This window comes from Acomys minous (genome assembly GCF_964271855.1).
Source record: "Acomys minous genome assembly, chromosome: 10".
Lineage (NCBI taxonomy): Eukaryota > Metazoa > Chordata > Mammalia > Rodentia > Muridae > Acomys > Acomys minous.
This window is the reverse complement of record NC_140491.1, coordinates 52,129,062-52,143,212: the sequence shown is the minus strand read 5'-3', so window position 1 is coordinate 52,143,212 and position 14,151 is coordinate 52,129,062. Positions and strand designations below refer to the sequence as shown.

Below are 14,151 nucleotides of genomic sequence, written 5' to 3'. Positions count from 1 at the left end.
CAAGGGCAAAATCTGTGATTCTGTACTTTCCCGAGGCCAGACACCACTGAGCCAGGAGTGCGCGCTTCTCAACCGACAGGTCCCAGCGCCATAGATCTCCGGTCTCCAGGCAGAAAAGGATGAAGTGCAGGTCCTGCCTGAGTGAGCACCAACAAAGTTCATGGTCACAAGATCTCTGGTCCAGCCAGGGGTGCAGGAAAAGGAGATTTCCCCCCTAAAACAAGTGTTACTGCTCTTTTAGCCGGGCTGCTGGCACCAGGGTAGGTGGCGGTGGGGAGCTCAGGGCTCTGAGACCAAGTCAAGTGGCAACAAAGGTCCAGCCTGGGCAACTGCTCCAGGACCAGCTGGCCGCTGGCTCTGCACATCAGCCTGCAGCGGGAGCCCCAGGCGGCTGGGTGAACTCCAGTAGCAAGCCCGGGTGGTTCTGTGGTGCAAGACACAGGGTCCAGAGAAGGAAGGCTCTTCTTTCCCTAGTGCTACAGCTCTGAATAAAAAGCCAGTCTCTGAGTCCTTTGCTGAAGCAGATGGTGCTCACTGCTTTATTTCACGCCAAAGAGGGACTTGCAAACCTTGGGCAGTGAGAGGGTCTTTGAGGATGAATGCTTCTCATTGGCTGGGAGTAGGAGGCTGGCGATGCTCTTTTTACAGGGGGTTAGAGGACAGGTGACAAGCTCATGGGACTGACCACCTGTAGCCACTTGGGGGCTGTGTCACGTGCTGCTGAGGCCGGTAAACAAGGAGAGAGCTTTGTCCCACACCTTCCGTTCCCAGGATGAGATTCCCGGGGTCTGAACACGCTCCATCATGCCAGTTCCATGCCAATTCCCCTGGAGGTACGGTCCACGAGCCCCACAAAAATCTGCAAAGGTGAAGTTGTTGAAAAACAGCACAGGGCTGAAGAGGTGGCTCAGTGGTTAAGAGCACTGTCTGCTCTTCCAAAGGTCCCGGGTTCAATTCCTAGCACCCACATGGCAGCTCACAACTGTCTGTAACTCCAAGATCTGACACCCTCACACCAATGCACATAAATTAAAATTAAATAAAAATAGAAAAAAAAGAAAGAAAGAAAAACACAGCACAGTAGTAGCTCCCAGAGGCTGGGGGTCAGTAGGTTTGAGCAAATCGACTGGCACATGTTTCCAGGGCAGGGAACTAGTCTGTGTGACACCGTGATGGTGGATATGAGACATTAAACATTCTCAGGGAACTTCAGAGGACAAGGAAAAACTCCTTTTTTGTTTTTCAAAAAATTAAAAAAATTTGTGTTTGTTTGGTTTTGCTTCTTCTTTTGAGACAAGGTTTCTCTGGGTAGCTCTGGCTGTCCTGGAACTCCCTCTGCAGACTAGGCTAGCCTCAAACTCTGAGATCCACCTGCCTCTGCCTCCCAAGTGCTGGGAGTAAAGGCGTGCACCATCACTGCCCATGCAAAAAAAATCTTCTTTTTGAAAGTACTTTTTAAAGTAAGTGTGTGTGTGTGTTCATGATAGTGTATAAGTGGAAGTCAGAGGTCAGCCTCAAGTGTTGGTCTCACTTTCCATGTTGCTGGAGGCAGTCTCTTCTTGCACCCCATAGCATACACGAACCATCAAGCTAGCCGGCCCATACACTTTTAGGGAGTATCTGTCTCTTCTTTACATATTGCTGGAGAAAAGCTGGGGTTACAGACAGCACCCTGCTTCATCCGGCCTCAGTAGGAAAAGTTGTTTTTTTGTTTTGTTTTTTGTTTTTTTGTTTTTTTGTTTTTTTGTTTTTTCGAGACAGGGTTCCTCTGTGTAGCCTTGGCTATCCTGGACTCACTTTGTAGACCAGGCTGGCCTCGAACTCACAGCAATCCTCCTGTCTCTGCCTCCTGAGTGCTGGGATTAAAGGCGTGTGCCACCACCGACAGGCTGAAAAGTTGTTCTTTTGTTTTTTGAAACAATGTCTCAATGTCTTAGCTAGGCATGGTGGTGCACACCTTTAATCCCAGCACTCAGGAGGCAGAGATCAGGCGGATCTCTGCCAGTTCGAGGCCAGCCTGATCTACAAGAGAAACCCTGTCTTGAAAAGCAAAACAAAAACAACAAAGGTCTCTCTATTGAGTCCTGACTGTCCTTGAGCTATTATGTAGACCAGGCTGGCCTTGAACCACAGACGTCTGTCTCTAACACTGCCTGCTGAGTGCTGGAATTAAGGGCATCCACCACTACACTTTGCAAGAAAAATTAAAATAGATGCAAATTTAAAGTCTTTGGAGGAAACTGAAGAACTCCAGGATGGAATGTGACCAGAGAACTTTTGTTTGTAATTAGGTGTGTGTACATAATTATTTTCTAATAAAACCTGAGGAAAAAAAAGTAAGCACCAGAGGGGCCATACATAGATGGTGGTGAGCCTCCAGGAGCTAAAACTAAAGGAAAGAGATGAGAAGAGGAGGTGGCTGCTGCTGCCAGGACTGGAGGCCTCGCTGGGAGACAAGCAGACTGGCATGGCAGGCTTATCTGGGTGGAAGAGTGATGCTTTCCCAGCGCTCTACCCCCAGTGCTCCCTGGGGAGGTTTTCCTTTATTCTTGTTATCTTTAGGAACCGCAGCTGAAGGCACGTGGGACAGGGATGGGACCACACTCTGGGTCCGTAAAGCTAACACCCTCAGCCCAAGGTTTTTTCTGCAGCTCATAATGTCCGTCTACCACGTCCCTCAAAGTCTTCAAAACAGCCAAACTGACTTCCCTCACCAACAACAGCAAGAGTGTTTCAACAGCACAGGGAGTCTGTACAAAATCTGTCTGGGTTAATACTGAAAGTATCTTTCTTAACTTTCAGTTTTGAAATAATTCACACACACACACACACAAACACACACACACCACCACCACCAACAACAATAACAACAACAGTGGAACTAGTACAAAGAAATCCCATGTGCCCTTTAGGTGATCTTTGTAACCCCAAATGTTAAGAACTTGCATTGGCTTGCAAACTTTTTTATGTTTATTTTCAAAGTTTTCGTATCAAGTAACTTTTTATTGCTGTATAAAGCAAAACAATATTAAGAAGAACAGGTGACAAATCTCATTCAAGCCTCCGCCCTTTGTCCGTCACTGAGCTTCACAGGCGTGGTGCCACCTGTACTGTGCTTTATGCAAACACAAACAAAATGCTTTTGTCTTATTTTTAAAAATATTTTAAAACAGGTTTTACTTTTACTCATAGGAATTTTTTTGTTTTTGTTTGTTTGGTTGGTTTTTGTTTTCGTTTGTTTGTTTTTGGTTTGGGGTTTTTTTGTTTTTTTGTTTGTTTTTCGAAACAGGGTTTCTCTGTGTAGCCTTGGCTGTCCTAGACTCACTTTGTAGACCAGGCTGGCCTCGAACTCACAGAGGCGCCTGCCTCCGCCTCCCGAGTGCTGGGATTAAAGGCGTGCGCCACCACCGCCAGGCTCATAGAAATGTTCTGCCTGTGTGTATGTATATATATACTACGTGTATTCCCAGTGTTTATCAAGTTCAGAAGAGGGCATCAGATCCCCTGGAACTGGAGTTACAGATGGTTGTGAGCCACCACATGGGTGCTGGGAATTGAACCAGGGCCCTCAGCCAGAGTAACAAGTCCTCTTAACCGATCTCTCCAGCCTCAGGGCCTCACTATATAGCCAGGACTGGGCTTGAGTTCCCAGGGGTCTGCCTGCCTCTGACTCCTGAGTGCTATCATTAAAGGAAGTTTTTTGGTTTTTTTTTTTTAAGACAAGGTTTCTCTGTGTGTAGCCCTGACTGTCCTGGAACTCACTTTGTAGACCAGGCTGGCCTCGAATTCATGGAGAGCTGCCTGCCTCTGCTTCCCGAGTGCTGGGATTAAAGGCGCTAAAGTTTTAATTCCCTTTCTGCACACATTCGTCAGCCAGCAGCCTGTGCGTATTGGTTCTCCTGATTACTTAGAAGTAAATCCTGCTGGGGGCACAGCGCCATGGTACAACACTTGCTTAAAGTACTTTCAAATAAAACTATAGTAGTATATTTAGTTTCATTCTATCCCATCTAAGCCCAATTTCCCTTAGCCATTTCTCAGGCTCTCTCTCCCTCTCTCTCTCTCTCTCTCTCTCTCTCTCTCTCTCTCTCTCTCTCTCTCTCTCTCTCCTATTTAACAGGGAACTGCACGAATTCCAAATTCTCCAAGCCCAGCCCATTCTCCGTACTGACAGCCCGGATATCGGCAGACCCCAGCCAGCATGGCGGAAGCAGAGTTTCCAATACCCTGAACCACCCCGACCAGAGACGCAGTCAAAAGCAGCAGCAACAGGGTGGTGATTGCCTTAGCTTGAGTGACACCCTAAAGAGCTCACTCTAGGCCAAGAAGGGAAGGCTGGAACAAGGCCTTGTTGCCAAGCAACCCCAGAGGGATGAAATTAACACAGGCTGTTTTCATGTAACTGCATCTCGAATGAAAGCTGAGTTGATCCCATGCAAAATTAATAATTGCTGGATGACTCTTTCTTTTAACTGGTTGTCGTCAGAAGCCGGGGCTACAGAAACAAACAGGCTTTATTTAGATCCAGGAGGGGGAGAGAGGCGAGCACAAGTGAACTCAGGTCTTGTGGTTTCCCGTTTGCAGCTTAGGTAGGAAATCTGACGTCTCTATCTCAAGACTGCTACTGCCTGGCAGATTCTCAGGCACACGAGATAATACTGCCCAAAATGATGAGAGAAGATTTTACCCCAGAGGCAAGAGACAGCCTGGGATCATTTGAGACTACTTCCTGCCCTTCCCAGCAGATCTAAAATGTACTTCTTCCCATTAGTATGTTCAGAGAGTGCAAATTACTGTAAAAAAAAAATAACCCCACTGCTTCCACTTACTCCTTAATCTCAAATGGAGGCTGCAGGAGCACAGCGTGCTCTGCCCGGCAGCCCTGAGGTTGAGAGCTCATCAGTGGCAAGAAAAGAAGATGAAGTAGAAGAGCCTTAGTCCCACCCTGCAGAGGCGACATCAGGGCCAGCACATCACTCGCCAGGCCAAGGACTCCCTGCCCACAGAGACTTTTAGATCATTATTTTGTGACCATGTAATAAGACACTGAAAATGACACATTTTTATCCAAAGAAACTAATTTTATTTCGGATGGGAAACTTCCTTGCCAAAAAGCAGCTGGAACCCGACTTCATTCTGAGGAAGAGAGTCCCCAAGTTAAGCTTTCCTTACTCAGCTCTTATGCAACACATGTATTGGCTTTTGGTGTGTGTGTGTGTGTGCGCGCGCACTCTCTTTCATGTGTGTTCATGTGTGCACACATACGAGCACGTACACTCAAGGGGGTGTGTGTGCGTGTGTGTGTGTGTGTGTGTGTGTGCGTTCATGTGCATGTGTGTGTGCGCATGTGCATGTGTGTTCATGTGATTGTGTGTGTGTGCGTGTGCCTGTGTGTTCATGTGCATGTGTGCATGTGCATTTATGTGATTGTGTGTGTGCATGTATGTTCATGTGCATGTGTGTACATGTGTGTGTACATGTGTGTGTGCATGTGATTGTGTGTGCATGTGTGCGTGTGCATGTGTGTTCATGTGATTTGTGTGTGCGTGTGCCTGTATATATACCCACACGCATGCAAACATGAGCAGACCAGAACCAGCTAGGTAGCCCCAGTTGGCCTTGAACTTGTACTCCTGAGTTCAGGGTGTGGACAACAGTGTTGGCTTTATTCCTGGCTTTGAAAAAACGATTCCCTTCCTCCTGCCACCCCATCCTCTCAACTCCTTCTGTTAGGCCAGTTTGAAAAAAAAAAAAGTCTTACCAACTTGCTTCTGTGAAGTGACAAGTATTTTGCCGATAAAGTTGAGCAGAAGGGATTGGAACATAGAGGAAAACAGACAGACACTGTCTAGACAATGAGGATAGTGACACGGCAGGACCCATAGCCACGCTGCCTGGGCTCTGGTCTGATAGCATGATTATAGTTAATAGTAGATAGCCCCATTGCATACAAGCCAGCCACTCAGGGACTCCTTACTGAATAGATTGGATGAACCTGCTTCCTAAATTACAATTAGATACCTCGGCACAACTCTTCATGAGGATCTTTTACAATTTAAAGCACAGCCGGGCGAGGTGGCGCACACCTTTAATCCCAGGAGGTAGGAGGCAGAAGCTGGCCGGTTGATGTGAGTTTGAGGCCAGCCTGGTCTACAAAGCGAGTCCAGGGACAGCCAAGGCTAACACAGTGAAACCCTGTCTCGAAAAACCAAACATAAAGCGCTTTGACACTTGTTGAGGGTGCTCTTGATTCACACATAGGTAGGCTGATGAGGCAGGCTAGCAAGGTGTGCATCCTGTGGGGGCACAATGGCTCCCGCTTTCCCGAAATGCCTTGCAGCAATTGGTGGCTGGACCACGGTTGGGTTCAAACCCACAAACTAAGAAATATCCTGCAATAGCAAGAGAGCAACTGGGTGCGGTCACAGTGCTGTGGAGACTTAGTGACGTGAGCTTCCTGATGCTGGACAGAGGGATGCTGGACAGAGGGAGTGTATACCTCTGAGTCAGCTCAGAGGGACGCAGCATGCGTCCCTGCTGTGTGCAGCAGAGGTTCTTCCTGGGGAGGGGGGGGGGGACTTAGAATTCCTTTGAGGTGAACTGGAGTTGTGGGCTGTAGGAAAAGCTTCTGGCAGAAGTGCCTCTGGGTGCCCCACACTCGCGCCTTACAGTTTCTGAAACAGAAAGTGACTGCTTCGCTTGTGTGACACCTAGCACTTTCAACGTGACAGTTTTCCAAGCCAAATCTCAAGTTCTTGGAAGACTCACGCGCTGAGACCTAGGGGAACAATGGGACAACCAGGAGAAGTTTCTCCTGGAACAGTGGGCGTCGACCCTTGTGGGAGGGGAGGGTTTGAATTAACAGCTGAGACATCTCCAAGCTCCCCCCACCCCCCACCCCTTTTTTTTTTAGCTACTGGGAAGTGTGCTCCAAGGTGCAGACATTATAAGCTCCTTTTTTGAGACCTAAAAGTGGGAACAAACTATTTTAGCTTTCTGCTTCCCACAGAACACACAAGGGAGGCTCTTCCTACCAAATAAGGGAGGAACTGTGCTTGGGGTCCCTTTCCGTCAAGAGCAGCGTGTTTAACTTTAGGCCCGAGGATTTCCCAGACTTGAGACGGATTGCTTGTTCCATGAGGGTCTGGTCTTCTGGCAGTGCCTGGCCACCTGAAAGACAATCATTTCTGTAACGGCCAGCCTCGCAGCATTGACTACAGGAAAGGGAAAAGAGTGGCTTTTCCATACCGTGAGCTGTGTGACATCTTGGAGCACAGAGCACCTATGGAAACTGATTTATCTAAAAATGTCTGAGGAAAGGTTGTGTGGGAAACTGTCCAGCTGGAAAGGATGTGCTGTGTCCCAGAAGACCGGACATCCCATCGTGTCACTGTTTACGGGGCAGTGCGCCTGCGGCGGAAGAGCAGGGCTGTGAGCAGACAATGCATGTGGTAAACTGGTCATCCTCACCATGTGGCTCAAGTGTCCCCAGAGTCCCCATCCTCAATGTGGACCCGCATACCATGTTCTGGTGTCTAATTTTTTGTTTGTTTGTTTTCTTTTTCGAGACAGGGTTTCTCTGTGGAGCCCTGGCTGACTTAGAACTCTTTCTGTAGACCGGGCTGGCCTCGAACTTAGAGATCTGCCTGCCTCTGCCTCCGGAATGCTGGGATTAAAGGCGTGCGCTACCATGCCCTGCCTGTGCCTTGCCTAGTTTTTCAGTGGCACATCCTGCTGATCTCTGGTCACATTAATGGAGCTTGTTTCTCTTTAAACATTATTTCCAACTGCCCATGCCATCATTTGAAAACAACTGTGAATGCTGATTGTGAACATAATAATTACCATTTGGAAAACAGAGTACGCTGTCCTCTCTACCACTATATTAAAAAACAACAACAACAAAAGTGCTGCTGGACTTGGCTCTTTCTTCTCAGGGTGTGAGGAAGCCCCAACCTTTGACCCCACCTCCTTCAGGCCCCATTGGCCATGGGGAGGGCTTCAGTCTCAGTGTGTATGGTTTCACACACGTGAAGACAGCTGATAAATCTCATTCCCATAAAATGAAGCAAATGGACAGGAAGTGAGGAAGAGGCCAGGAGCGAACTTTTACACTTACAGTGGAAACAGCATCAGCCTGGGGACTGACCCTCGGGGTGAGTCCCGGCATTGCCAACACTGAGCTCTTCTCTGAAGAGATTTTCTTGACATTGTTGGTTTTCCCTTTCTTACTTTTACTTCTGAAAAAGCACAACGGACTTCATTTCTCTCATAGCTCCAACCTATAAAGCTAAGTGTCTGTTGTTGCATTAATCTATTTCCCATCCGCCATGGCTCTTCCTCTCTTCAGCAGAGCATAATGGTCTCCCCTTCTCTCATTACCTAGAGCCCTCACTCTTCCATAGGGCAAGAAGTAACGCGTCCTTTACAACTAGCCACGGCAGCGAGCGAATCTCCCACTTCTCATTTCTGGGCTCTCTCGGTTGCTTTCCCAGCCTTTTGTCCCAAATCGAGGCCTCCCACAAGCCAACCTGCCCTGCTCTATGCTCTATGGCTGCCACGGATCTAGTGAAGGAAAATGCCCTCATTGGGAACCTACCGTGAATGCTCCCTTTTCAATGTTGTTTTAATAAGATAAAACGGCCTTCGGCATGTCTTCAGCCCTCTGTGAGACAAGGCCTTAGGGCCTTGGACCCTCCCTGCTTCCCGCTCCATGAGGCGAGCCAGCTCTAAGCCAAAAGAAGCCCTCCTGCGGCTGCTGGACCACACTCTGACGTTTCTTCCTACTTCTTCCTGGCTTCCTTTTCCTAGATTTGCCCTCTTGCCCCATTCCCTAACTAGGCTTGATTCCCAGAGGCTCTGTTCTCTCATCATGAATACATATGTCCACAAGCATATGCATATGTGTTACATATATGTACATATATACAGACAACAGGACTAGGTGCTTCTGGCTGCCAAAGGATATGAAAGGTTGGGGGCCTGATTCTGATTATTTTTTTTTTTAAGCTGCAAAATGTTTTTATTGTAAAAACAATCAATAAGGTTGACAATGCAAATGTTATCTCAGGACATTTCCCCTTGGCTCCTGAACTTGCTAGACTCCTGGGCACAGCAAGCTTCCATTAGCATTGCTCTGATTTTATGGTCCTCTTCAAACATGCCTTTGACCACATTTGTATGCAGCTTTGAAACCAACAAAAATCCATCTAATAGGAAAACCAAAACGAAAACCAGGAAGGAATACTAGGCCTAGTGTGCTTTTCTTTCACACTTCCTATGGGGGCCCTGATTTAAAAAAAAAAAAAAGACTTATTTATTCATTATGTATAGTCTTTTGCCTGCATGTATACTGGCAGGCCAGAAGGCATCAGATCACATTACAGATGGCTGTGAGCCACCATGTGGTTGCTGGGACTTGAACTCAGGACCTTTGGAAGAGCAGCCAGTGCTCTTAACCTCTGAGCCATCTCTCCAGCCCCTCCTCCCTGCCTTTTTTTCTTTTTTCTTTGTTTGTTTGTTTGTTTTTATACCAATACGCAGGTGGCTGGACGTGAGGCATTTACCCACCAGGTACTCACTGAACCCACATGGAGCCGGAAGTGCACGCTATACCTTTTCCCTCCCTGCCAATACACGCCTGGAAACTAACCCTTGCCCATGGAAGCCCTGCTATTCTGACCTCAGCTGGGGCTATTTCCTCTTGTCAGATTCCAATACCAGCCCATAATCCTCATTCAAGAGGAGTTTAGAGAGGTCATCATGCTGTAAACTCTCTAATGGCCTCAGGTTTCAGGACACTTATATTAGTGTATTTCAGCCAGTGCCTTTGATCAAACACATAGCATGTATGTAGTGGAGTGTGGTGTGAATAAAACGGGGTTGATTAACCATGGCTACTATCCCATCGATTGCTGTCTGATATTGTAGCAAATCTGACTTTGGTACCATCTTGTGAAAAAAAACTTTAATATTCCCGTTGGGCTTTAGAATCACGAATTGCATAGAAGCTGGGCGTGGTGGCGCACGCCTTTAATCCCAGCACTCGGGAGGCAGAGGCAGGCAGATCGCTGTGAGTTCGAGGCCAGCCTGGTCTACAAAGTGAGTCCAGGGCAGCCAAGGCTACACAGAGAAACCCTGTCTCAAAAAAAAAAAAAAAAAAAAAAGAATTGCATAGACGGGCAAGATACGGTGGCATATGCCTGTAAGTCCAGCACTGGAGACTGAGGCAGGAGGATTATGAGCTTGAGGCCATCCTGGGCTTCATAGCAAGACAAAAACAAAAACAAGCAACCAAAAAATTACAGAGAAGACTTTGGGCCTGCAGGGAGTAGGGCCTGACCTCTGTCAGGCCAGAGATGGAAAAGAGAAAGAAAAAAAGGAAGGGAGAAAGCACGGTCACTCTTTGTTTCCCTTTTTCCAGAGCAACAAGTTGATATCCTCCACACCAGGGTCTTTGCCTTTCTATGTTATTTCTGAGGGGATCTCAGGTCACTATTGGTAGACCAAGGTGTCAAAAGCAGATTTTCCTAATAAAACAGAGTTGGCACTCGAACTTTGGTTCTGTGGGCTCAGTTGGACTCAGTTGGACTGAGTTGGTCCAGTAGGGTTCAGTGTGGTTCAGTTGGGCTGAGTTGGACCCAGCTGAGCTGAGTTGGGCTCAGTGTGGTTCAGATGGACTCAGTTGGGCTCAGTGTGGTTCAGTTGGACCCAGCTGGGCTGAGTTGGACTCCGTGGGTTCAGTTGGTTTAGTGTGGGTCACTTTGCCCAAATACATCTAAAGCTCCAAATTCCATCCCCAACACCGGAAAGAAAGCAAACAAAGAGAAGAACAAAGATCCAGAACAGTGGTTCTCCACCTTCCTAACGCTGTGACCCTTTCACACAGTTCCTCATGCTGTGGTGACCCCCAACCATAAAATTTTTTCCATTGCCACACCATAACCATAATTTTCTACAGCTATGAGTCATAATGTAAACCTCTGTGTTTTCTGATGCTCTTAGGCAGCCCCTGTGAAAGGGTCACAACCTTCGGGTTGGGAAGCGCTGATCTAGAGCCTCTGGCTCCACAGCAGCCGCCCTAGCTACCTAGTCACACTGTTGCTAGGATCCCTTCCCTGGAAAGGCATGAACAACACTGTTCCTGCCTCCCTAAGGTCCCATGGCAAGCCAAGACAACCACCAAAGTTCACCCTGGGCACCGGTAAGTGTATTGGGCTTAATAGCAGAGAGTAGGTTGGGGTCGCTTACAGGAATTTGTGTGTTTACCACCCCAAGAGGCATGCTGGAAAGTCTCTCCCCAGCTTGTTTTTCCATAGCCAATATACTCTTGCCCCGCCCACAGGCCACCTGCAATCCGGGCAGATTTGCATACCCAGCTACTCTGGAGTGACTGGCTACTCAGGGGAGGCTCCTGGAGCCCTCCCCCACCTTTCCCTCTGTGAGGTGGGATGCCAACAGACAGGGAGCCCGGCACATGTGGATGACTCTCTGCATGTGGACACGGTTGACCTGCCAAGGATCGCAGTTGTTTGGCTTGGAGGAGTCGTGCACAATACATGGTTGAGTCATCTGGGGTAAAAAGAAAAGAAGTCAAACAAACCCCCCACCCCAAAAAGAAATATGTGAGGTTTCAGCAACACATAACCTGTGTTTCCCTCCCCCTCCTACCCCCCCCCCCCACACACACACAAGCACTCCTGTGTGGCGTTAATTCATGTGTATTCAATGGGGTAAATAATAACATACAAAGTAGGGGCTGGAGAGATGGCTTAGAGGTTAAGAGCACTGGCTGCTCTTCCAGAGGTCCTGAGTTCAATTCCCAGCAACCACATGGTGGCTCACAATGATCTATAATGAGATCTGGTGCCCTCTTCTGGCCTGCAGGCCTTACATGTAGTCAGAATACTGTAGGCATAGTAAATAAATAAAATTTTTTAAAAAATGTACAAAGTAACTTCCCTAGCCCCTTTCAGTCACAACTACTTTCACACTCTAATGAAACACCTGGCGTGAGCTGGCCCTTCAGCCAGTATTGTTACAGAGCTAGGGACTGCTCAAGGGATACAAAATAGTAGAATGTGGGACAGTGGGAGTCAGGGCAGCCTAGAGGTGCTGCGTAACATGCTGTTTTAGTGCTTTCAGTGACACAGAAAAAAGTCAATGCAAACATTGTCCCTTTTGCTTTGCGAAATCTTTACTCAAGGTTAAGTTTTGGATTACACTCTTGTTGGAGAAGTCAGTAACCCCAGGCAAGGCAGCTGTTGCTTCTGCTGCTTCTTCTTCTTCTTCTTCTTCTTCTTCTTCTTCTTCTTCTTCTTCTTCTTCTGTTTTTTTTTTTTTTTTGGTTTGTTTGTTTGCTTTTTGTTTTGTTTTGTGGCTTTTTCCCCCCAAGATAGGGTTTCTCTGTGTAGCCTTGGCTGTCCTGGACTAGCTTTGTAGACCAGGCTGGCCTCGAACTCACAGAGATCACCACCACCACCATGCCTGGCTGAGCAAGGTTTCTTTGACCTGAATCTCTATCATTCCTCTAACTACTCTGGTTCTCCTATTAGGCAAGCTGTGTCAAGGAAGCCTGGTAGGAAGCACACCCTGGAGATGGAGAACCGAGCAGCCCGATAGGTGTGATCTGGGAAGGACAACAGATGCTAGAGCTTAGCTAAGCTCTCTGCTTGCTCAAGACCAACCCCTGTGGCTTTTCCTTCTTGTGGGCATCACGCCCCTATGTCTGAGGGGTTGGGTCCTGTTCCAAACTCCATTGACATTTCTTCCCTCTCCCCTTTAAAAGCCAGAGTAATAGCTGAAAGTTGGAGGTACCTGCCTTGTACGGAAGTTGGGGGAGCAGGTAAGGAGAAAATGGGGTTCCACTTCCCCATCAGTCTTCAATGTTGGTGGCAAGAAGTATCAACTAAGCCCTTGTCTGAGATAAACATCCTTTGCTGCAGAGAGCTGCCTTGCCTAAGGTCATGCTCCCATTACCAAGGGCAGCTGCTGGTGCAGGATTAAAAAGGCTTCACGCCTACATCCAACTTGGACCGGTCCCAGAGCTCTCTCTGAAAGACCAGCTAAGGCCATGACCACGATTGCACTCAAGTTCAGTTTCTCCCCGCCTATTTCAGCTTACTTCATCTCCCTTGGGGGCTTATGTCGAATGGCCCCCAACAAACTTCCTCTCTATAAACTCCCGTGTGCCAGAATCTACCTGCAAGGCTCCATTTTTCTGGGTCAGCTGAGCTCTGGCTGTGTTTCATCGCCGGTGACTCTTCCTGCTCATCATTTTTGCCGATGATCTAAAGGAGAGTCAGAGGATGCCACGTCAGCCAGAGGATGGCGCCACGTCATCCAGAGGACACCATGTCAGTCAGAGGACACCATGTCAGTCAGAGGATGCCATGTCAACCAGAGGATGCCATGTCAGCCAGAGGATGGCGCCACATCAGCCAGAGGACACCACATCAGCCAGAGGACACCACATCAGCCAGAGGACACCACATCAGCCAGAGGATGCCACGTCAGCCAGAGGATGCCACATCAGCCAGAGGACACCACGTCAGCCAGAGGATGCCACGTCAGCCAAAGACTCGGGAAGAAATGGTGAGAAACTGTAGATAGGCTTCCTAGGTTATAAAAGAGGTCAGGAAGAAAGCTACTCTGTTCTGCTGGGCTTTGGCTCTGAGGGAGATGCCTGAGGTAGCTATAGAGAGCAAGCAGTGTGGGAAGAAAACAAAGTCAAGAGAGCAGCTGCAAAGGAGCTGAACTGGGGCCACTGAATGCCAGGCCAGGCCTACCCTGCTTACCAGCTTCAGTCCTGTGGGAGAATTCCCCTAGACAGCGCAGAAGGGATCTGCCCTGCACATACCTGAAGAGAGCTTCCTCATTTTCCGGGCGTGATCCAACTCCAGCATCCAGCCATGTTTTCTTCCCTGTGGAAAGCATGCTTTATGTTTCCTAAGGACTCAAACTCTCCTTTCCTGGATTTTGATGATCAGCCACAAGTCTTTGGCAACTTAGCTAAACCGCACTTCCTTTTTTCTCTGTCAGATTTTGGTATGGAGTCTAGAGACCCAGCCTTGCACAAATCCCGTGTGTCCTGTGCTAGCTGGGAGGGACACTGACCCTGAAAACCCTTTTCCTAGGATGATCTCAGGCAAG

General features: G+C 48.1%; 1 protein-coding gene across 2 annotated transcripts in view; it reads left to right on the top strand.

Annotated features, from left to right (window-relative positions):
* Window positions 1-12,703, top strand: part of COMMD1 (copper metabolism domain containing 1) — a 121,446-nt gene extending 108,743 nt beyond the window's left edge. The window contains exon 3 of one of the 2 annotated variants that reach the window (XM_084798406.1): window positions 12,555-12,703. In XM_084798406.1, the coding sequence (XP_084654532.1) occupies window positions 12,555-12,581 (27 nt within the window). In that variant the 3' untranslated portion in view covers window positions 12,582-12,703. Of the gene's footprint in view, window positions 1-4,120; window positions 5,246-12,554 lie in introns of those variants that run through there. The other variant, XM_084798405.1, reaches the window with a different exon arrangement.
* Window positions 12,704-14,151: the final 1,448 nt, after the last annotated feature.